This window comes from Lissotriton vulgaris, unplaced genomic scaffold (genome assembly GCF_964263255.1).
Source record: "Lissotriton vulgaris unplaced genomic scaffold, aLisVul1.2 SCAFFOLD_2170, whole genome shotgun sequence".
Taxonomy (NCBI): domain Eukaryota; kingdom Metazoa; phylum Chordata; class Amphibia; order Caudata; family Salamandridae; genus Lissotriton; species Lissotriton vulgaris.
Window position 1 is genome coordinate 115001 of NW_028240702.1, and position 22485 is coordinate 137485.

Below are 22485 nucleotides of genomic sequence, written 5' to 3' on the forward strand. Positions count from 1 at the left end.
GGAAGTATATGAGATATAAACATGGAACATTTCAGAAAGGTGTAGAGAAAAGATTGTAAGTACCTAACAGAGATTTAGAGAGCAAAGTGGTGAACGGGGGTGATTAAGGCGTTCCGAAGACCTCCACCAATTCAACAGACCACGGCAATGCTGAATTCACAGACTCTTATTTTTGGAATGAAAACTTTTTCAATCCTAATTATTTGCAACAAAATCATCGTTGTTGTTATTCATGTATCTAATACTGATAACAAGCACTGGCAAACTCAACAAGTCTTGCTTATTTTGAGATACGCTTGTTGCTGTGATATAAATGTCCGAATCCCATTATGGAAAACTCGTAGAAGCGCCCAAAGACAGGTCAATAGCCCGCTGCATGAAGCACAGGATTGCAGTTGACCTGTGTTAATGCAGGCCCTTAATTACATCACCTATGCCACACCTGTTGGAAAGGATCCCTTTGAACACACCCCTTGTTGGTCTCTACAACACATTTTCCATCCCACCAGGAATCTGTGCACTTCTACAAAGCAAGGCTTCAGTCAACAGAGGATAGTGGGAGGCTTTGTGCATTGCTCATTCATAAAGGAGTGCATGAAGGCAGTAGTAAATCTCTACTTATGTATACTTCCATTGACATTATCATGGTAGTCCGTATCCTTCACTCCGTATTGTTGCAGAGCTCTATTAAATACTCCCTAATGCGGGAGAGCACTCGCTTGTAGAACCATCATGTTTACACGGAAACTTTCTTTGCTCTGCTGATTTAGGGACCAGCACACCACCCTCCTTATCCGCCACTCCGGTATCAGCGATTCCCGGTGCACTGGGGGTAAACGGGTACAGCACCGTGCCGACGCAAACCGGTGGACAGCCGGCCTCAGAAGCCATCTACACCAATGGAGTTCACCCCTACCCAGGTACCAGAACATCCATCGTCTTCTCCTGCTGTCTGAGGGTCATAGCGGCTTTGTTTACTGTTTATATGTATGTATGTATTGGTATTTGTATAGCGCAAATCTAGCTGTGAAGCAACCCAGCATTGTATATTATTTGAGTGGTCTGAAGACGATCTGCAAGATAGTGTAAATTCATGTGGAGGTTACACAAATACATTTTACACACATTTAGGCACAGGGGATTACGTGATTTGCCCAGAATCACACAATGTTTAGCCTATCTCAGAGGCCGGGATCTGAACCGGGGTCTCTAGATACCAGTGGCGGCAGCTCAAGCTGCTATGCCACATCTCCTCCCATGCTTTAGTTCATGGTTACAAATTCATCCCACGCCAGGTCAATGGCTCCGGTTTGAACATCTCCATCAGGGCTGGAGAGTCATTTCCATGTGGTTGGTGTTGATTTGTATCCCAACGTGATGTAATTTATGACGACTCCGTTCTCAAATAATCAGGAAACCACTGAATTGAATTTTGCTGTCACAGCTGTTTCTAAGTCGAACTCTTCCTGATAGGTCTAACAGAGATGTTATGAGTTGTGTAGGTATAGCACCTCTGCACCCCTCAAGCTTCTCTCTGGAGTATCCTGTTAAGGTGACACTTCAGCAAGAACCAAGACCTATCTGGTGGCAAGGCTAAAGGGCGACTATTTCATTATCTCAGGGATGAAAGACGTGGAACAAAAAAATGGAGAATGTGAACGAGGTGCAAATACAAATTGGGAATGTGAGGTAAGGGGATCAGTAAACGGGAAATTCTAGGAAAACTGGACCGCGGAATGTAGAGGGCAAATAAGACATCCAGAAATGACAGGTGAGATGGGGGCCTGGAATCGGGGATATCATAGGCCGGCCGGAGTGTAAATTGAGAGAAGTGGCAGAGCTTAAAAGTTAGTGGCACGAGTAAAGCATGTCTTCATTTCGTGGTACACGGTAGAAGCAGGGCAATACAAAATAGATGTGAGGATTCAAAGACAAAGAATAGGGAAACTAGAAAGTAATTTGAGAGCGGCAGAGCAAGAAATGTGGGACGCAATTAGGTTAGGACTAGAAATTTGAAGGTGTGATCACATCAATACCAGAATCCAGGGGCTTCTTCCCTTTTCTATGGACAAGATGAGGGACGCAGGAATGAAAATCGGAGGGACCTGGTGGAAAATGAACTGGAAATCCAACCAAATGATTACGGCGGCATGGACAGACATTGGGGGAAGCAGACATTAATATTTCAGGATGTGATGGATGCCAGACCAGCGAGTAACAGATTGACCATTTCTTGATAGCGTAGGCAGAAATGTACAATGAGAAAAAAGAAGATGGGCTTGACATTGAAAGGCAATGACCTGAGGTAGGCAGGAAAGATCTTAGAAGGACACAACATATCCTAAAATCGAAATCAGGAGATGAGATTTAAGTAGGACGGAGAATTGGGAAATGTGAATGGAGGCAGGGGGAAACATAACGACTTAGAAGGAGGCAGAACTGGAAAATGGAACTGTGAGGGAGGGAAGATGAGAAATCATGAGACAGGAACAAAGGCAGAATTGAAAATCAAGAGACGAGAGTTAGGAAAAAGTGGAAATCGGTAGAGGCAAAGGATGTTATATTCAAATGCACCTATAATAAGGTGGACGGGATATCAGTAGGCCTGGGCGGAGTTCACGGAGTGACCAAAAAACTCTGCCGCAATATGCGCACGCAGCGGATTACGTTAGGTTGCACCATTTGCACTGATTTTTTTAGCACTGGATGTTTGTCCTGTGCTGGAAAATCAGCTCAAATGGCACCATTCACACCACAAGAGGGCGCTGCTTCTTTCTGCCGATCAAGTAGATGTTCTACTCAAATGGCAGCTTCCTCAATGCGAACGGAAGGTTTCTCTACGCAAGCGTCCTGACCATCCGTGACTGCCCTGCGTTGAGAAATCTCGCTGGGAGGTGGTCTAGCGTTACGTTTTCCTCGCTCGCACTCGCCAACTTAAAGTTGGCAAGCGAGGAAAAAACTCTGCTCTGCTTCTCAGAGCGGACGTTTTCAGAACTCGCGGAGTTTGCAGAGATTTTCACACTTCACGGAGTGTGAAGTGCGAAAATCTCTGCAAACTCCGCGAACGGAACAGAGTTCACCATCCAGGCCTAGATATCAGTCACTTTTGAGATGGAGTACCCATCAGCCAAACTCTAGATCAGGTCTTAAGACATTTGTCAGTATTTGGAAAATAAATATTATTACATTCAAGATCACTAGTATAAAGGATATGTGGCTCCTTGAAACGGATAACAATCACAACTAAATCTCTCATAAATGTGTTTATGCCTTATAAATGTATGAAAGTTAAATAAACAATATTTTTGGGTATTTTGGTTAAGATATCTAGAGTCCCTTGTCAATTGTGGTTCCCTGTGTATACCCCCCACAGTCCCCAAAGATATGGGCTCTATCAGTCAAAGTCACCAGAACCAGCCCTTCCTTTGTCGCCTGTAGGCCCCGCCGGTGCCCACTCCAGAGATTTCACTTGTGCCATTTGTTTTCCTATTGTTGTGTTTTTAGCTCAGAGTCCCGCCGCCCAATTGGACCCACTCCAGCAGGCGTACGCCGGCATGCAGCATTACACAGGTACGGTATGGTGCCAGGTGAGCCTTGTGACAGAGGCGTACAATAACAACACCATGGGAACCACAATCATTATAGTGATGTCATGCTGGGAAGTGCTCTGACACCTGTGACGTCATACTAGGAGAAGTCCTCACTCCTGATGCATCACACTGGGAATTTCACACAATGCCGTGACATCACAATTGGAGTTTCACTTAGTGAGCTGACTGCACACTGGGAACTGTAATGACTGCAGTGACATCACACTAAATGTTACCACCAGACATTGCAATTGGAACAAGCCTTTAGACGGCGCTGTTGCTCTGGGCGTTGTCTTTAAAGCTGTACAGTCTCACTGGACTCCATCTTTGCTGTGTTTGAACTGGAGTCTTCAAGACAAATCTCTGTGGCTCCCCAACAGTACACAACACAGAGGCTTTCACATCCTCATAAAACGACCATCCACCAGAAGCCACACAGGTAGCCACATCACACCTTGTTGTGCAGGTAACCAGATTGTAAAATCCAACCACTCACCAGCAGAAAACACACACAAAAAAATGCCACGCAAACAACACCACACCAAAGGCCTTAGAAATCGCAATGTGATGCTTTTCAACAACCTAACCCATACATAATCTTACAAGCAGTCAGTAACAATGGCAAATATCTTACCGCTGACCCTTTCAGGTGCAAATAATGCACGACCCTCGGTCTCGCACACTGCCACGCCCTACAACATTCCAAGACCGTGGCACACCTGGCCCGGCTATATTCTGTGGATACTAGCGACTGTGTAAGAAACAAAACAAACAAGGGATTTAAAACCTGACATGAACATGGCATTCCTAACCCACTTAGAAGGGGTGTGTGTTCTAAAGGCCTCCTTCTTATGGGTCATCTGCAGACTTTATGGGACCAAGGGGGCTTTCTTTGGTTATGTCTTACCGATATGTTTTTTTCTTTCCTGTCCTGGGGGTCTCCGGCAGCAGCATACCCAGCAGCCTACGGCCTGGTGAGTGCAGGGTTCCCGCAGCAGCCCACCCTGGTGCCCCAGCAACAGCCGCCACCACAACAACAACAGCAGCAAAGAGAAGGTATGGGCGGCGTCATGCTTTGTACAACAAAGATGTTGTATGCTCTCCAGAGTCTCTGTTTCTGTAGAGCTGGAGTGTTCCCAAGAGAGCCTGGCTGTTCTCTTGAGGTTCATGTTCCATAGAAGGTCTGTGTCTTATTATATAATGTGTGTTTACATTCACTGAAGCCTCATGTCCCCAGAGAACCTGGAAGGAGCGAGAGAGAAAGAGGGAGGGGGTGTACTGTGTGTATCCTGGAGTCAAGTCTTGGTGTTTCTTATTGCATCTGTGTGTGTGTGTACTGGAGTCTGTGTTTATTCCAGGAAGCTGGTGCTCTACCCAGGGAGTCTGTGTCCCTCCCTGGCATGATAACTCTCTTTGCCCCTTATCAAGAGTCTGTCTGTTCCCCTGAGAACCTCAACTTGACAGAGTGCGGAAAAGAGACAGAAGAGAAGTTGATTGAGAGTGAAGGTAGTGTGTATCCTAAAGAGTCGTGTGTGTATCTTTTGGGTGTATCCTAGAGAAGCTGTGTGTAGCACAGGGAGTCTGTGTGTATGCCAGACACCACAAGTATCCTGAAACCTTTGTGCTCGCCTGTCAGTCACTGTTTCTTACAGAGAGACTGTTAGTCCCACAGGCAACCTTGACCATAGAGAAAGAGAGAAAGTAATGGAGAGAGAGAGTGATAAAGAGACAAAGAGAGAGGGGTGGGAGTAGAGGTTGAGAGAGAGGGAAGAGATAAAGAGACAAAGAGAGAGAGAAAGTAATAGAGAGATGAAGAGACAAAGAGAGATTGGAGAAGAGATTTGGAAAGGGATAGAGAAGAGACCGCGAGAGAGATAAAGAAACAGAGAGAGATGGGAGAAGAGGTCAAAAGAGAGAGAGACAGAGAGGGAGCTGGTTGGTGTGTATCCTCAAGAGCCAGTGTGCATCCCCTAGCTCTTGTGTCTATCCCAGCGGCTCTGTGTGTATCCCAGGGAGTCTCTGTGCATCCCCGGCATTGTATGGATCCTCGCATCTTTTCATTCTCCTGGGACTCTCCATGTCCCACACGGAGCCTGAGTCCTATAGAGGGAGGGGTGCAGACCGTAAGAGGAGAAAGAGAGCGAGCTTGTGTGTACCCCAAAGAGTCCTTGTGTATGTTGTGTCATCAGTAGCATCTGCCCTGTAGTCTCTTGATGCCCATGTGTGCACCCCAGGCATTGTATCCTGACATCTGGGTATTCTCATGAGTGTTTATCTCACTGAGTCTTTGAGTTACAGAGAGAGAGCGAGCAGGAGAGCTCTCAAGATCGCACCTGCCTGTCTGCGTGCTCATGCGCGCTTGTATGTCGTACTCTACTTGATGGCCACGAGTCTGGTCCCTGTGAGTGCTGTTGGTATTCTTGAACCTGTGGATTTTAAATGGCCTCTGTGCATCAGTTTACATCCATGCTATTTTAGGTGTATATTTAGGGTCCTTATGTGTTATGCGGAGCCTCTGTGAATTTGTGACCTCTGGTGCACATACATCGCATGTCTTGTGTCCAGTTGCATGGATGTGCTCGATTCCTTGTGCACCCTTGTACTGAGATGTCACCATTAAGGTGCTCACCTGTAAGGATATTTTACATTTCATACATTCAGTTGTTAGGATGTGCCGCATTGTGTTTGTTCACTTGTTAGGATGTGTTACACTCTAGGGGCTCCATTAGGATGTCGGGCGGATCGCCACCGCCATGGTGGCGGTGGCGATCCGCCCGACATAAATGCCCGCCCGCCACCCTTTTCCCCCCTGCCACATTACAATGGCGGGGGGGAACGCAACGGAGGGAAACACCGCCCACCACTTTTCCGCCCCGGTCGCCTTGCGGCCGGGGTGGAAAAGGAATAATATGGTGGCGGTGTCTAATAGACACCGCCAGACATATTATGATTGATGGTGTGCAGTGCCTTTCCGCGGCGGCAATGCCGCCACATAAAGGCATGCGGTCTTCGCTCTGGGGGCCCCCTGCCGACCCCCAGAGTGAAGTACAGGTGGAGGTTGCACGTGGGGGGGGTACCTGTGGTAATCCCCTTCATTGTCATTTGCAAAGCGGCAGGCACCGCGCGGTGCCTGCCGCTTTGCACATGACAATGTTAAAGTTCATTTTCAGCATTGTGGCGGGCGGTGCAGAGAGCACCGCCCGCCACAATGCTGAAAATACAGGATGTGCCCGCCACTGTGGCGAGCACATCCTAATAACACCCTTGGTACCCCGCCCTTATGGCGGGCGGTCCCGATTTACGATGGGATGACGGGCGGGCAAAGCCCGCCCGTCATCCTAATGGAGCCCTAGGTGTTCACGTGTAGTGCTCCATGACGTCCCATGGTTCCATTTGAACGGCGTGTGAGTTCACTTGTAAAGTATCGTCCTATAGCATTTGCCCACCTGCAATGATTTTTCATAGTCCACCTGTTCACATGTTACTATCACAGGGCAGTGTCGTCTTCAAGGTTTTCAATGTTAAAGAAGTGTCACATTCCAGCCTTTGGAGCGCAGTCGTTGAGTTAACTTCAGAGGATGCTGAACGTAGGTGAACTAGACAGGACGTGTCAAATGCCTTGCACGGACTACAAGGAGGAATCTAACTCCTTGTATTAACTCATAGACATGTGTGGTGTGTTCACTGGATGGGTGTATCACAATACATCTTTCCATTGCTTGGAATGGCCCCATCCCTTGTAATCCCTTGTAAAGAGAGATCCCTTTCCATCAGCTCCCTTACAATGCTTCCACAGCTTTCACTGGATAGTCTTGGCTTCACATCATGTGTCGTTATGCAACCAGGAGTTGTACGATATGTTTTACTGTAATCAATCGACCATTTAACTTGACCGCCTAAGAGACTTTAGGTGTACAATATTGCGAAGCCACCTGTGTTTTATTGTACGGGTGGGGACCTGTGTATTAACAGTAAATTGGCTTACATGTGTATGAATAGGGTGGTGAATCTCAAGAATTCTGGAATCAGGGTTGTGAATCTACAGCAGTGCAGTGACCAATGAGACGAGACACCGGACTGTACAATAGTGGGGGCTCTAACTCCATGGCATTTTACACGGTTACCCTCTGTGTTCTGCCCTGGTGATTGGAATTTAGCAGTCTTTGAATGTAGCATTATAGATTAGCAACATATTGAGCTTCAGATCAGCAATGCAATGGACTGCAGATTACAATTAGGGCCCCAGGTTTTATGGTATTTATTTTTTTAACGTTTCCATCTGTATTTATCCATATTTACTTTGTGTTTTGCGTTTAAATGTAGTTGAAAAACTGTACATTTCCATATTTATTTCACTGATAGACGCGCACTCATACTATGATGTCTGTTGTATTTTTGCTATTTAAAAGTTGTCAAATATTACATAACAATACATCCACTGGTAAATACTAGCATTATACCATAAATGTATGTTGGCATATGCCGTTATTTAAATACATTTCATTCTGTTTTTTTAATTTCCCATGCTGTTTATCTGCTCAGCTGCTGGCCTATAATTAATCAAAGACAGCATGGAGAGTCACTTAAAAGGAGCAAACTTTCTGTATTTATCCACTTTTAAAAATAAATGCAGACAGAAAACACATTGTTTTCTGTCTGTATTTATCTGTAAAAACAGAAAACAGGGAGCCTTAATGACAGTACACAGGACTGCAGAGTAGAGTACACTGATCTGTTGATTAGTAATGTATTGGAGTGTGAAATAGCAGTACAATGACTGTCGATTACCAATTTACTGGACTGAGCAAGAGAGCGACAGAGGTGCTGGATTCCAGGAGTGCACTGTTGGTCAACATCAGACTTTTGGAAAAGCTGCTGGATCAAGCACTAGCAATGGTGAATTTTATGTTTAGTAACTGGCCTTTGAAATAGCCTGATTAATTCTATTTAATTCTGTAAATCGCAATTTTTGGGTTACACAATAAGGTTGTGCACCCCTTTTTGTGTTTTCTTTGCCTCGCTTGAGGGGGATATGATTTGTGTGGTATTCAAGAATCACGACGAAGTTCATTGAAGCTTGGCCTCACCTCTTCAATGGTATTCTTCTTTTAGGGCCCGAAGGATGCAACATCTTCATCTACCACTTGCCTCAGGAGTTCACCGACTCGGAGATCCTGCAGATGTTCCTCCCCTTCGGAAACGTCATCTCCGCCAAAGTGTTTGTGGACCGGGCAACCAACCAGAGCAAATGTTTTGGTAAGAACCACCGTCAATGTTTCCATTTTCCCACCAATACATTTTTATCAATTTAATTTAGTGGTTATGTGAGTGCAGTATGCCACTTTGGCTGACTCAAACCTCTTTGCCTAATAGTGGGAGTACTAAGTGTTAACACCAGTCAGTTCTTAATTTGTAAAAGGATAAGTGCCGGGGCTCTCGTCCGGAGCCCACTGCAGCTTGCTCTCCTCACATAACCCATGCCAGCGCTGCCAATGACAGTACATACACAGCTACTAACCTTCACACTCCTACAGGTGTGACAAGTCAGACTATTCCAGGACCCCAAAGCCAGAAGAATGGCTTGGGAGGCAGATATTAGTCCTTATTAATGTAATTTGAACAAATAAACCGCTGTTGTGTTTATACCGAAATTAGCAGGACAGTGTCACCATGTGGCAGACTGTCATAGCCCCGGTCCTGACAATAAGGTGCCAGTGTGAAGCACCGGAAAGCACCTGCTCAAATTAAGCACAGACACCAGTAGTGGCGTTGAAATGGTTGACGTAAGTTCTTATCAGTTGCTTAGAGTCATGTAGTAGCCAAAACATTATCAGCACACCCGTGCTGTGTGAGTTAGCAATATCGACATGCTTTGATAGTGGAGGGGCCGCTCTAGTCTTTATGACACCTGCCAGGGGCTGGCATCGATTGACGTCTAGTTTCCAGTGCTTGGAGAAGGGCAATAGGTGCGCAGCTGCAGAGGCCGAAGGAGCCAAGAAAGTACTGGGTCCACTCCTTGTTGTTGGAGGTAGAAATGTAGTTAACACTTTTTTATTTTTAACAAAAAAACTGTGAGTTGAGTTTCAAAGAAAAAAGTGCTTTTTTGGCCCAGCAAGAGAGACATTGTTATATTACAACATTTCTCGAAAAACAGAAATGTGTTAAATGTATGCGCAGTTAATAAGAAAATTGTGAAGAACACATGTAGCGAGAGGAGAGCTCTTGCGTTAAATCATGCAGCGTAAAGCAACAGATCAAAAATAGACTTGTGATGTGACTCATAGGTGTAAGTTGGGTATGTGACTCATAGGTGTAAGTTGGGTGTTTCACGCCAGGCTGTTGAGAAATCGCAGACACCTTCATATGAAATGCGACAACAGGACAGTTTTATAAGGGGTGGTCAACATTTGTTTTTCCCAATTAGATGGGTCTATAGGCAGCCTTCTTCAGGAAGGGGTAGCCAATTTGCGTTGTTTGCGTCTTACCGAGATGTAGATCAGTGCTCTTCCTGAGAGCCACATCACAGCTTGGCCAGGGGCTAATGTACTACTGTTTGAAGAACCCTAATGTAGCTGAACTGGGTAAGACAGGGACTGCAGTGCAGTGTCACATTTCCTGGAATTGTCCCGGTCTAGGGTTTGTTGCAGAATTATGCAGAGCCTGTGATGGTCCTGTGTGGAACAGATCAGCTGTGAAGTTGAAGTGTAGCTCTTTCGACTAATTGCGTAGAGATGGCAGCCATGTGTCCTGGTGCGACAATGACTGTTTGAGTGACTTCTCACCGGACTCTGCAGGCATCATCTATAAAACTTAACAAATACTTCAGTCTTTGATTCCGCATAGGGCTTTTCATGGGTGGGGGCAGCAAAGAGACATTTGAAATTGTCAGAGGTCCCTTCTCCCGACTCCTCAGTTCCACCATCTTATTTAGGAGCTGAGAGAACTTTGTGGAAGGTTTAATAAGATTTTACGCTGTGTTTGCATCACAAAAGTGACACAAATCAGCACAAAATCTTTTTTTTCTGATTTACTTTCCAGACCTAATATTGTGTAATGCTGAAAATAACGTGAAAGTACTTAACGCCAAGGAGGCGTAACCAAGGGTGGTGCATGGGTATTGCCATGCAACCACTCAAGGTTTCTGACGCAAAATCCTCTTTATTAAATAATGTAGACCGGTTTAGCGTCAGAAACTGTGCCCTTTTGAAGTAGGTGCAAGGAAGGAGAAATGCTTTCATTTCTCCTTCTTTTTCCAACTTTGTACGTGTGCCACACTTTCCAGCACACATACAAAGAGGGAAAAAGGTTAAAGTTAGTCTAAGTATAGTATTTCGTACTGGAAGGCTATCCTCCCAGTACAAAACCTATGCTAGACTCACAGAAACACCCTTGCACTAGGGTTCAAAGGTGTCTCTATGGCGCACAGCAGCCGATGCCGGCGCCAGGGAGAGGGGAGGAGAGTCCCATCTAAACATGGCGATCTCCTCTCTCCTTTTGTCTTGCAGCACAGCATTTGCAGCTGCTGCGCGGCGTGAGTAAGTGGTAAATCTGTCCCAAGGTTTCCAGATGATGAAGCAATCACCAGCTTCGCTGTTGGGAAAACCAGGGGTTATGGAAGTGACACTGGGTGTACTTGGGCCCCGATTACTTTACACCTTTGACTTCTTGCTCTACCTTTAGACATTCATCAGCCTTCTATTTATTAACCTCTTGGCTGCTAAGCCATTATTTGAATTCTTCTTTAATTTCCATTGAAATCAATGGAAAGTCCATGACGAGTTACCCTTGTCATTAGCAGCCAAGAGGTTAATGAGGAAATGGGTTAAGAACAAAGAGTGGAAAGCTGCAGAAAGTAAATCCGTCCCCTTGGAGCCGGCTACTCCGACAGTATTGCTTCCTTTCTGTCACTGTCTTCATGACTCTCTGGCCAGGGGTAACAAAGGCAGATCCAAGGGAAACAAAGGGGAAGCCAATGGTAGCACCTCCTCTACTCCACATTGACATCTGGGCGTCTAGCTAGTTCGCTGGTGTGCCACCCTTCCGTGGTTGGAAGGCCTCAACTCCTAGGTGATATGTAGCTTTCTTTTGTTGTAGTCACCTTCCTGAATATCACCCTGCTCCATTATGGTTTTGCCATATGGATAACAGGGTCTGACTATGCATTGGAATACTCAGTATTTTTCAGCATTCTCTGAACTTTCCTCTTTCACAATGTTGTTTCAAGGTTTCGTAAGTTTCGACAATCCTGCCAGCGCACAAGCCGCCATTCAAGCCATGAACGGGTTCCAGATCGGCATGAAGAGGCTGAAGGTGCAGCTGAAGAGGCCGAAGGACGCAAACCGGCCATACTAAGAAGAGGTGAGTGTGGGAAGGGTTTGACTTCCTTCTCTGTGCGCTGTCAGAAAAAGAGCGAAGATGGGGCTTCAGTCGCTGAGTGCTGCCTTTTGAAAAGGGGCGGCATGGCTGACATTGCTAAAACCTGCCTGGCCAATGAAGAGAGGTGGCACTTCCATCGCAGGGCCCTGTCTGGGGATAGAGACGGCGAAGCAGACCTAGCTGAGTTCTGCACTGTGAGTGTGGGTGGTGCCGCGTGGCGAGTGATGGAAAGAGGGTTCTAGGACAAGACGGATTGTCTAGACTCCACTGCCTGGTGGGAGAGGGAAGATGAACTTCAGTCACTGAACCCTGTCTTGTGAGCCAAGAGATCTTGCATCTCTGAGCACTGCTTGGTTTCAGGATAGCTGGGACTTGCATTGCTGAATGTTGCCCAGTGATTATAGGAGGGTGGGACTTTTATTTGTGATTGTTATCTGGCGAGTAAGAGAAAGTGGGATTTTTCTCACAGGAAGGATCCTGGAAAGGACAGGGAAGGGTGCCAGGAACTCCCTCATCGCGCTTGTTGGGCAGAGCTTAAGATACTGACGACAAGTGAATGTGCGGACTCTTTCACCGCGCTTCATGCTGCTTCTAGTAACATTAGCTCCTGTAGTTCCCTTTAGGTTTGTGCCATATCAAAAAAAAAAGTGTTCACAAAAAAATAAAAATAAATGTATCCTTCACTCCTCATGCATATCTGATCGAGTCATGATCTGCCCTATCTTTTGATGGAGGAAGAGTACCTTCTTAATTGTAGCCCACTTTGTCTGACTCCACCCACTTCTCATGTTTCTCTTCGACCAGACCACTTACGACAAGTTGGAAAATCCTCTTAGCAGCACGTGGCACTTTCGTCCTTGGCGTGTGATCCAATGTAAAGTGACTAGAGCACTCAAATCTTCAATCATCTATGTATGATCTGAACATATCCACATGTGCTGCTCAATTTACACCCTGGAAATCATCTGCTAATTGTATAAGGTAAAGAACTGGAGTCAGATAAAAGTAGAGGCCTGTTGGTTACTTGTCCAATTATACCATAAGGTATTTCGTTGTCAGTGAATAAGCCCATAGGGTTGTAACCATCATCCAAAGCCTCGGCGGATACTTTCCATATAGGACAACATTCCAGTGAAATCTTAATTCTTACATTTAATGCCATGAGGTTGTTGTGTCAGTAGAGCAACCATACACTTACGGCACAACTTTCCTCAAAAAGGGGAACACACCCTAATGTTCACAAGATAGTTCTTGTGCACCGTATCGGATCCAAAAATACATAAAAACCACTAGCTCCTCCTGTACGACTGTCTTGGAGGCGCTACATCGTGTAGAACCCCCAAGGATTAGTGCTCTGTTGGCTTTTGTTGTTAGACATAATTCCATGAAGGTTTCTATCACCAACAGCATCACCGGGGGTCTCCTGTCATAAGATATGTCATGTCCCGTGACGTCTGTTGTGGTCAGCCCATATTCAAGTTTGACTATATGCCTTAAGATGTTCTTTTTAGTTAATGTTTTGCCTGCATGTCTATAAACTGAAAAAAGACCTCTGTATACCTAGACGTGAAATTAGAAAGTCCTTTTCCCACAAGCATGAGTTTTATCTAGGAAAAACCTCTTCCACTGTGGCCATGCTCTCAGTGTCAAAATCTATATAGAGAAATCTTGAGAAATTCCCATTTTCAACATCAAATTCTCAATGAGCTCCCGGAGCCAAGGAATAGACATTAAGCCACTCATTATTGGAACTGTTTGTAGCATGTGTACCTGTAGATCACTTGCTTTGCACACTCCTGCCATCTAGTGTTGAGTTTGGAACATTACAACTTGAGGTTTTTCAGCATGGTCATTGAAGGTTCCAGATGGCGGATGTATCCATGAAGCGAAATGATATATTGTATTCCATGTTACTTTTTTATGGAGCATTATTAATGACCGTCAGGAACTTTCAAACGGAACAGAGGATGTGGGAGACACTATTGTTGTCTGAATAGCCAGACTGTTGAGGCATTGGGATACTCCAGACAGGGTTTTAAGTGGGCCGGGTCTCACCGGTGCTGAGCACCACCAGTTTTTTAAAGGAGGCCTCAAAACAGGTCTCTATCAGGCTCTGTTTTGTGCCCTGGCATAGGCGGTCCGCTTTTTCCGGACTGCAGTGACAGCAGGCACTTCCATGTGTGCGTGCTTACACTGCTCATTTCTCACTAGTGGAGACATTACGGCATGACGTCATGCCAGGTGAGCGTTGTTGGGGAAGGGAAATCCTTTAAAAAGAGTAATTTTCTCTCTGGATTACCCTGCTCTTTTTGAAACTCAGGACCAGCAACATTGTTGTGGTGTCACCAGGGCTTTAAGTGGAAGATTTTTAAATATTATATACATGCCATAGTTGCTGCTTATTTATCTTATGCAACTAACAACCATTGAGAAAGCCAATAGTCCTGACTTGTAGGTATGATGTGACTTGTTGTATCATATATCTGGATGCAAGGACAGAAACAGCAAAATACACGTCGGGCTGCACCCAATACTAAGCACAGATTTTTAGCTTTCATGTTATTAAGCCACGCCCTTAATTACATTGGCCACGCCCATTTGAGAGACCCCCCAGTTTATTCATCCCACTTAAAGTCCTGACCCCAGAGCATCTGAATCTCGGGCGATAAAAAAGCAAGGAGTGCCGTATTATGGCAACATTACGGTTTTGCACAGTGGTGTTTAGGAATTAAAAAGGATCACTGAGTCTTGGCTCTTAATTGAGTAATTTCAGGAAGCTTTTCCTCTGGGATAGAGGACCATAGTCATGGAAAATGCAATGCTGTGTATGAAGAGACTGAATGCTTTTGGTCACTAGAAGCAATGCAAGCCATGCAGACCTGGCAGTATGTAGCTATATAGTTTGAGTTTCAGTAGTTACAGATTTTAGACACAGATATGCACAAGCAGGTCAAGAAGTAATTTGCCTACGTACTTGCACTTTATCCATTCATTCTCTTCCAAACTATACTAATTGCTACTCAATGCAAAATGTTTGCGAATCTACAAAAAAACACTGCTTCAAAAGAAGGTATTAACAATGTATTTCTGTAGCCTTGGCATCTTTTATAGATTCACATGTGACCCAACCAATTTTTTCACTGGAAAAAAGGTCTGGAATTAGATCACACCCTCTCTAAACATGGATGGTTAAAAAAAAGAATGATGTGGTGTTTACGTATTCCTGGCACTGTCTGCTAATGCCGTGGGATGCTTTTCAGACTTTTTACAGACTGCTGAGCAGTGGCGTAACGAAAGTTGAGGGGTCCCCCTGTAAGTTACATGCAGGAGCCCCCACCCTGGATTTAATACAGAGCTCTCAGGCCAGAGTACTGTGCTGTGGGGACCCCCTCCAGCTCGGGGGCTCCCCACCCCATGGGGCTTTGGGTGCCTGTTACGCCACTGCTGCTGAAAATCCAAGCAGTAGTAGGCAGGAGTACTGAAAGCGTGTAATTCCTGCAGGTACCATGCTGTAAAACAGTGTTACAGGTAAGTTGCTTCTTCTTTTTAGTACTTCACCTATACCCTGACTCATCCCATTTGTATGTTTGTTTCATTGTGATCATGCAACTTAACCCCAGCCCTCATTGTGCCACAACAAAGATTAATCTGTTATGTCCTTGGGTGTGGAAACGGCCTCTGTGAAGACGTTGCTTTCATTTTTGCTGGTGAGTTAGCTACCAATGGAGGGAGCTATCATCAACCTTCACCTGATTGGCCAAGGGCCTGGCCACCTTCCCTTGGACCTCATGGAAGCTATGCGGTAAAACCGCAAAGTGTGGATGTCTCAAGATGTCATACCATGTGGTCACATGTTAGCATTAACTAGTCTGTTTTTATTTCAGACCCCTATATTTCTTTTATCTATTTTTAACAGTGTGCCACCTGTTCCCTCTGAGACACTGTTTCTTTCAAGCTACTCTGCATTTATTCCTTTTAAGAAACAGAAAGTCTGTTTCACAAAGTCAGCCTTACCCTTGCTTGCCACATGACACAGCCTCTGTTGCGAGCTAGAACAGAAGCCGCTCACGGATTCAGAAAGGAGACCTTATTGAACACAGAGCCAACTGATTCGTTATTAAATTTAGAATCGCTGTCTGATATCAGCGTAGTGGAAAAACATTCGACCTGTGGGAGAGCTCTTCTTCTACCCCTCAGCTATTCTTCTCAATCCAAATAACTGACTAACCTATCCACCACTCAAATTACTTTCATATTTTCACTATACTAATTCACCACTAATCCTTTATGGGTTCCGAAGTAGCATGCTACTTGTCGAAAAAGCACTTCTACACCCCATCAAGGGTAGCAAGCGCTATATACATGCAATTACAATACAATACAATATAGCTCTGTGCAGTAAGGCCTACCTGTACAAGATCTGTGTTTCGCAAGGATTGTTGTGCTGTCTCCGTTTATATGCCTTCAAAGTCTCAGATAGCCAGTGGATAACCCCTGCTGTCTGACATCTGATCCTCTAGGAGGCGTGCTGGACTGAAAGACAGCTCTGAGTTGGAGAAAAATGTAACTTTTCCTACCTCATCTGCCTCTTTTTAAAGTTGATGATGTTAATCATCACCAGCCTTAAAAGTGAGGGTTCACACCATTTAACCAGATCTGTGCTAACACAGTGATAGAGAGCCCTAGCATGCCATTTTTGGTCTGGTTGAAGAGGAAAGTAGCCCTCTTTTGTCAGACCTAATGCTAACCCAATGATTTAAAAGATGGATACAGTGCCAGTCATAAAGTGAATTCATCATGTAACCACATACCAACCTGTTATTGTGGTGGCTTTCTTCCCCAGAGCACATCTTTATTCTGTGCACCAACACCACAGGAAGGTAATACATAAAGTGCCATCTGACTTGTCGTTTTGCTGCTCAGTTGTATTAGAAGGGTGACATTCACTATGAAATGTGGCCTGCAGGAAAGGGTCTAGATTAGAGGTGTCCACTGTTTAGAACATGGAAAACTGGATCCAAGACAGATTGGCTTGATAACCACTTACTGTATGAATGAGCTATATTTCAAACTGTTTTATTTAAATGGATCTTATATGGATATCCTGAAAATCTGGCATGGATACTTCCCTTCTGGACCTACACTTGACATCCTTTGCCTAGATCCATATATCCAGTGAGCTAGACTACTTATTTTACTTTTTCCTATTAAAACTCAGGACTAAAAGTACAACAACAGACAAAAACTACTTAGACATGGCTGGGATAACTTATGATCCCTGCAACTATTATGTAAAGACGAGATCACGCCTGTTACGTACATTCTGCAAGTGAAGCCTAACAGTCGTATATTTTTGTGTTATTCATTGTTTTCTTTTCCAGAAGAAAAATATTTTGGTAGACATATTTGAACTTTCATGCAACAAAAAAAAACATATATTTTCTTTCCTTGCCGCACAAGTCATCTCCCGGCAGTGGCGCGTCATATCTCGCTGTGACTACGAGGTTAACCATTCGATGTCATGGCAGAGTTAGCTCCGCCCTTGTAAGTTGCATCCAAACTGAATGGTTGTGTTGTTGTTAGAGCAAGCCTTTCTTTTCAAACCAAAGAATTAAGAGTAACGTCATGTGACTATTGTCGCTGCGTTGCATGACGTTGTGGCGTATTAGACGTGACGTGCATTTCCTTTTTCTTATTTTTTTCACCTATGGTTTCAGTGATCATGTAGTTTGTTCATTTACCAAAATACATATGTAAATATGTATCTCTATATTATTCTTTCTCTGTATTACTCTACCCCTTTGGCATTCTCTTTTCCTATGTCTTGATCTTTGCAGACTTCTCGTGACCCTGATTGTGCTGTGGAAACCCTTTTCGTGTTGCCTGTGCCGTGGTGTTCGTGTGTGGGTTCGCGTGGGGTTGCCATTTAGCAGAACGTTCTCCTACTCTTTACTGTTTGATCTCGCTGTAGCATACACTAACCTACATTATTTTTACTTCTTCCTTTTTGTCTGAAACTTTTTCTCCATTGTCCCTTCACCTTTTGTGTTCATGCACTGGCACCCATCCGTGGCGAATGCACGCTGATCCAGTAGTGGAAATGCTGTATCCATATATTCATGCTTACCAACAACATAGACTGGGGCAAAATCCCACACCTTTGTCCTATTTATTTTAAAAAGCTAAACTTTCTTTTTAAGTATTTAGTTTTTTTGTGGAGTACTGTAAGCCAGCTTTTGACTACTTTAATGTGAGCATAGCAACAAAGGAAGCTCGGATCTCTATTGAATTACCAATGATGTCCAAGCAAACAGGATGCTCATAGATTGGCCTTTTGGCCACCCTGCATTCCTTAGGATTATCTCCAGTAGTGATATGTGATTTTGAGCAATATATAGAGATTTTCTTTATAGCATTTAATAGGTGTAAAATGAATATTTCAAACATCTTCCTAGTTTAGGGGGTAAAGGAAGTAAGAAGAATAAAGATAAAGGGCCTTGTTTGGAGTTGGGTGAATGCAGTATATCTGTCAAAAGTGGTGGGTGTCGTGCCCCCTTAAGTAAGTGCTCCACAATCTATGGGTGCGCCCTATTGATCCCACCACACCTGGGTAATAGGTATAGGATATATGAACATGGCAAAGAATCGAAACAAATGAAAGGATGACTCTAATAGAAAAAACATAAATTAATCTCCATTACTGGATGACACTATCCAAACCAACATTACCATATGATTCTTAAGTCACAGGCAAACACCAGTCCCAAGTCTTGGGTGTTATTTATCAGGCAAACAAACAGTTAATACATTCACAAAACAAAACATATGATATTACAAATACATGTAGAAAAACATATCCATATACTTATTTTCTCTTAGAGAACAATATTTTTTATATATATATATGGCTGCAATACTCCATAGTCCATAGCAGTCCATAAAGGCGGTAGCCCAATGCAAATACACACAGGAGGGAACAACAGAACCCTCAAACGTCAGTAGTGTGTATCCCAAATAAATGCACACTGTTATGATTTTTTGGACTCCTCCGATCCAAAGAGCCGACATGTTTCGGCCCATCTATATAGGCCTGTGTGTATTTGTATTGGACTATCCCCTTTACGGACTGCTATGGACTATTGAGTATTGCAGCCATATATATAAAAAAATATTGTTGTGGAAGAGAAAATAAGTATATTGATATGTTTTTCTACATGTATTTATAATATCATGTGTTGTTGTGTTTTGTGAATGTATTAACTGTTTGTTTGCCTGATAAATAACACCTGATACTTGGAACTAGTGTTTGCTTATGACTTAAGAATCATATATTAATGCTGCTTTGGATAGTGACATCCAGTAATATAGATTAATGTATGTTTTTTCTATTAGACTCATCCTTTCATTTGATCCTATTCATTACTGTGTTCGTATAAACTATACCCCTAAGTAACTGAGCATGAGTGTCAGTGGCCCTTTAAATATGGTGAACAGTAGTTCCACCACTTTCTTGTCAATGCCCCACCTCGCGTAACTCTAAAGGAGGCCCAAATGTACGTTGCTGACCCACTCATGTTTTAAGTGAGTAAGCAGGACTTGAACTCAGGTCTCCTGATTCTGCATTTGAAGCCTTAAGCACTAAAATACATTTCCTGCGAAGAAGCTGTGATGACTTGCTGTGATCTTCTTTGAGGCAAAGCAATACTGAAGGATCGTTCCGCATCGTCTATTTTTGTTTGGGACTACCTTAATCCTAGTCCCTAGGATCTACCATCAAATGGCCACCATTCAAGAAGTGTTTGAGGATGGCCAGTGACCAACTCATTAACTGCACAACATTTTAGGAGAACTGTAGTAACAATGGGAATGAATTGTGAAATGCCAGAACAGGAAGGTTCCTTGCATGCTAGAACATCTAGGCCTCATTCTAGGATCTGTGCTGTCCTGGTAATTGCACGCCTGGTGAATCCCAGTACCACTAGATTTGGTTCTTGCGTGTGCGCAATTACCACACCAGTTTGAGTTTCAGACCTCCGAATGGTGATCAACTTTGGCCTGGCATGTATTTTTCTTCATTACGAGGTTCATAGACTTGGATTGTGTGCCGTTTGCCCCCACAACGCATGCAAGGTTGTACCTGGTGGAAATTGTGTGAGCAAACACCTTCACAATTACCGCACCTCTCCCAACCCACTTCATGTGCAATTTCCCATTGGTGTCCAAGATTATATTTTCATGGGTCCTAGAACAAGAGCAGTTTGCACACTCGCTATGCCAGACGAGCAGGCGAGTACTGTGAAATTCATGGCTGTTTTTCCATCATCATCTATAAATAACAGTGATCAAATTCATGAATTTACTAAAACCCTCTACCCCACTGTTCATTGCTTGCAGTCCCTCTCCTGGGGTTTTAGGGATCCAGGCTACTGCAGTGAGTTGTGTGATGAAGTCACAGGTCTAAACAAGTTGAGCTCATTGTGCAATACATGGCTCCTATAAGAGACAGCTTACACCACCATCAACTCCTCTGAGTCTTTGCATGAGAGGCAGACCATAAAAACACAGCATTTTATTATAATATTTCCTACATGGTACGAAAGCGCTCGTGTGCGTGGCTTCTGAAGCAAACTACAACGATAGGTGCATGCTTTTCATGATCATAGTTTAGTTCCCTGAAATACACAATCTAAAGCTATCCTTATAAATGCTTCCTATGGTAAATATTGCAGAGGCAATACATATAGAGAGCAGTGGTTTGTAGTGATCTTCTTCCTATATAAAATTTTAATGTTTGAAAGGCATTGCTTTTCCAGATTACACTCTGGGTTAGATTTACTTAATTTTTGAATGGGGCAATGCAAAATGCATCGTCAATTTACTAGCCACCGAGTGCAGGGCAAAATTGTATTGCATCGCACGAATACCTAAGTAAATCTGTTGTATTAGTTCTTTAAAAAAAAGAACATTTGAATATAGTAATCATATCTCTGTTGCATTCTGAATACTTTTAGAAAATTGTTAGAAATATGTTTTGTAATATTGGTTCGCACAGACCCTTCAAAAATGGCATCCTATTGCTAAAAACCTGAATTTTCTTTTGAATTCGGTTGACGAAGGAGTCCCACAGCTATACCACTTAAGGCCCCTCTCTGCCGTTTGATTAGGGTAATGGTCTTCGAACCATAGTGTGTGGGGGCCGGAGGGGTTTGTGGCGGGATCCCTTAAAGGACAGTCGCTGTGTTACAGAGGATTGGGGCTGCCTCAAACTTTATTTTTTTCATTGAAAATCCAATCTATATTGTCAATTTGCTTAGATAAAAATTGATTTTAAAGGGGAAAACTGAACATAATCATTATGTTTATGATGCTAAATATTTTACTGACAGAAAGTAAAAAGCAGCAATTTGTCAAAATGTCTTGGGGGCCAGTTACCCTCTTGAGCTCCAAATTTCCACAGTCGTTTTTCCTTGCTCTCTCAACGCTTTCATTTTACAAACATAATTTAGTGGGGTAAAAACAATGCAGACCATTACTTTTGGACATTTCTTTTTAAGTAGTCCTCATTAAACACTCTCAAATTAATTGTCCACTTGCAGTCTTTTACGTCACTTGTAAGTGTGAGGAAAAAGTCAGCACAGAATATCTTTTTTGTCCACCGTTCGTGTAGGAATGCCCTTAAAGCGCCACGGTAATCTTTTACTCATGTGTTACATTTTACATTGTAACTGTAAGACATTGTTAGTTGTATGTCATTTAGCGTGGGGCAGTTAAATAATTGAGTGTATAGATGCCAAGAATAAACATTTTTGAAAAACGTTTTGTTAGAGGGAATACAGTGTCTGTCACCAGTAACCGGTTTCCTTTCATTGGTAGAGCTCGCTATAGGGAGGGTTTTGCAAGTCACCGGAAGTACACTGACGTGCACAGGAAGTATTCTTTGCGTCACAATAAGCACGCTGCCGGTCATCGTAAGGGAAGCGTACTGGCAGGAAGCCTACTTGGTTTTCCTTCCGTCTCATTATTAGAATTAATAAAAGTGATTTTAAACAGGCACCTGGAAAATACCGCTTGCAGCAAATTTCTTGAAGAAGGGTGTAGGTAAACGGTCTGTAAAAGTCCTGTATTTTTTTCAAGAGAGACTTTTAGGAAATTGTGATAAACGGATGAAATCCTTGTGCGTAGTGCATGTCAGAAAAAGCACACTACTAGTAAAGGAAGTGGAAATGGTGTGAAGGAAGTGAGCTCTGAATGGTCAAAAAATGTCCCCCGCTAGTTGATTGCCCCCATTAAAGTAAGAAGCTCTCCACCTAAAATGGGAGCTAATAAGAGCTCCTCTTTCTGTTTTGCAAAGTTTGTTTCACTCGGGTTTCAAGCAGTATGGTTAAATACACAGGACTGCCTGCATTTCATGGTGTTCAAACCGGCCTCTACCCACTGTCCATGCAGTCTGTCTTCTGGCAGGCTTGACTTTTCCACTTTGACCCTTGCCATTTCATCCTAAGCCCCGCCTACAGCACGT

General features: G+C 43.7%; 1 protein-coding gene across 5 annotated transcripts in view; it reads left to right on the forward strand.

Moving 5' to 3' along the window:
* LOC147672898 (CUGBP Elav-like family member 3) overlaps window positions 1-22485 on the forward strand; it is a 50147-nt gene that overhangs the window by 21125 nt on the left and 6537 nt on the right. For 3 of the 5 annotated variants that reach the window (XM_086947936.1, XM_086947938.1, XM_086947939.1), the window contains exons 6-10: window positions 771-920; window positions 3505-3570; window positions 4539-4646; window positions 8703-8846; window positions 11815-11948. In XM_086947936.1, the coding sequence (XP_086804062.1) occupies window positions 771-920; window positions 3505-3570; window positions 4539-4646; window positions 8703-8846; window positions 11815-11942 (596 nt within the window). In that variant the 3' untranslated portion in view covers window positions 11943-11948. Of the gene's footprint in view, window positions 1-770; window positions 921-3494; window positions 3571-4538; window positions 4647-8702; window positions 8847-11814; window positions 11949-22485 lie in introns of all 5 variants that reach the window. The other 2 variants (XM_086947940.1, XM_086947937.1) reach the window with 2 other exon arrangements.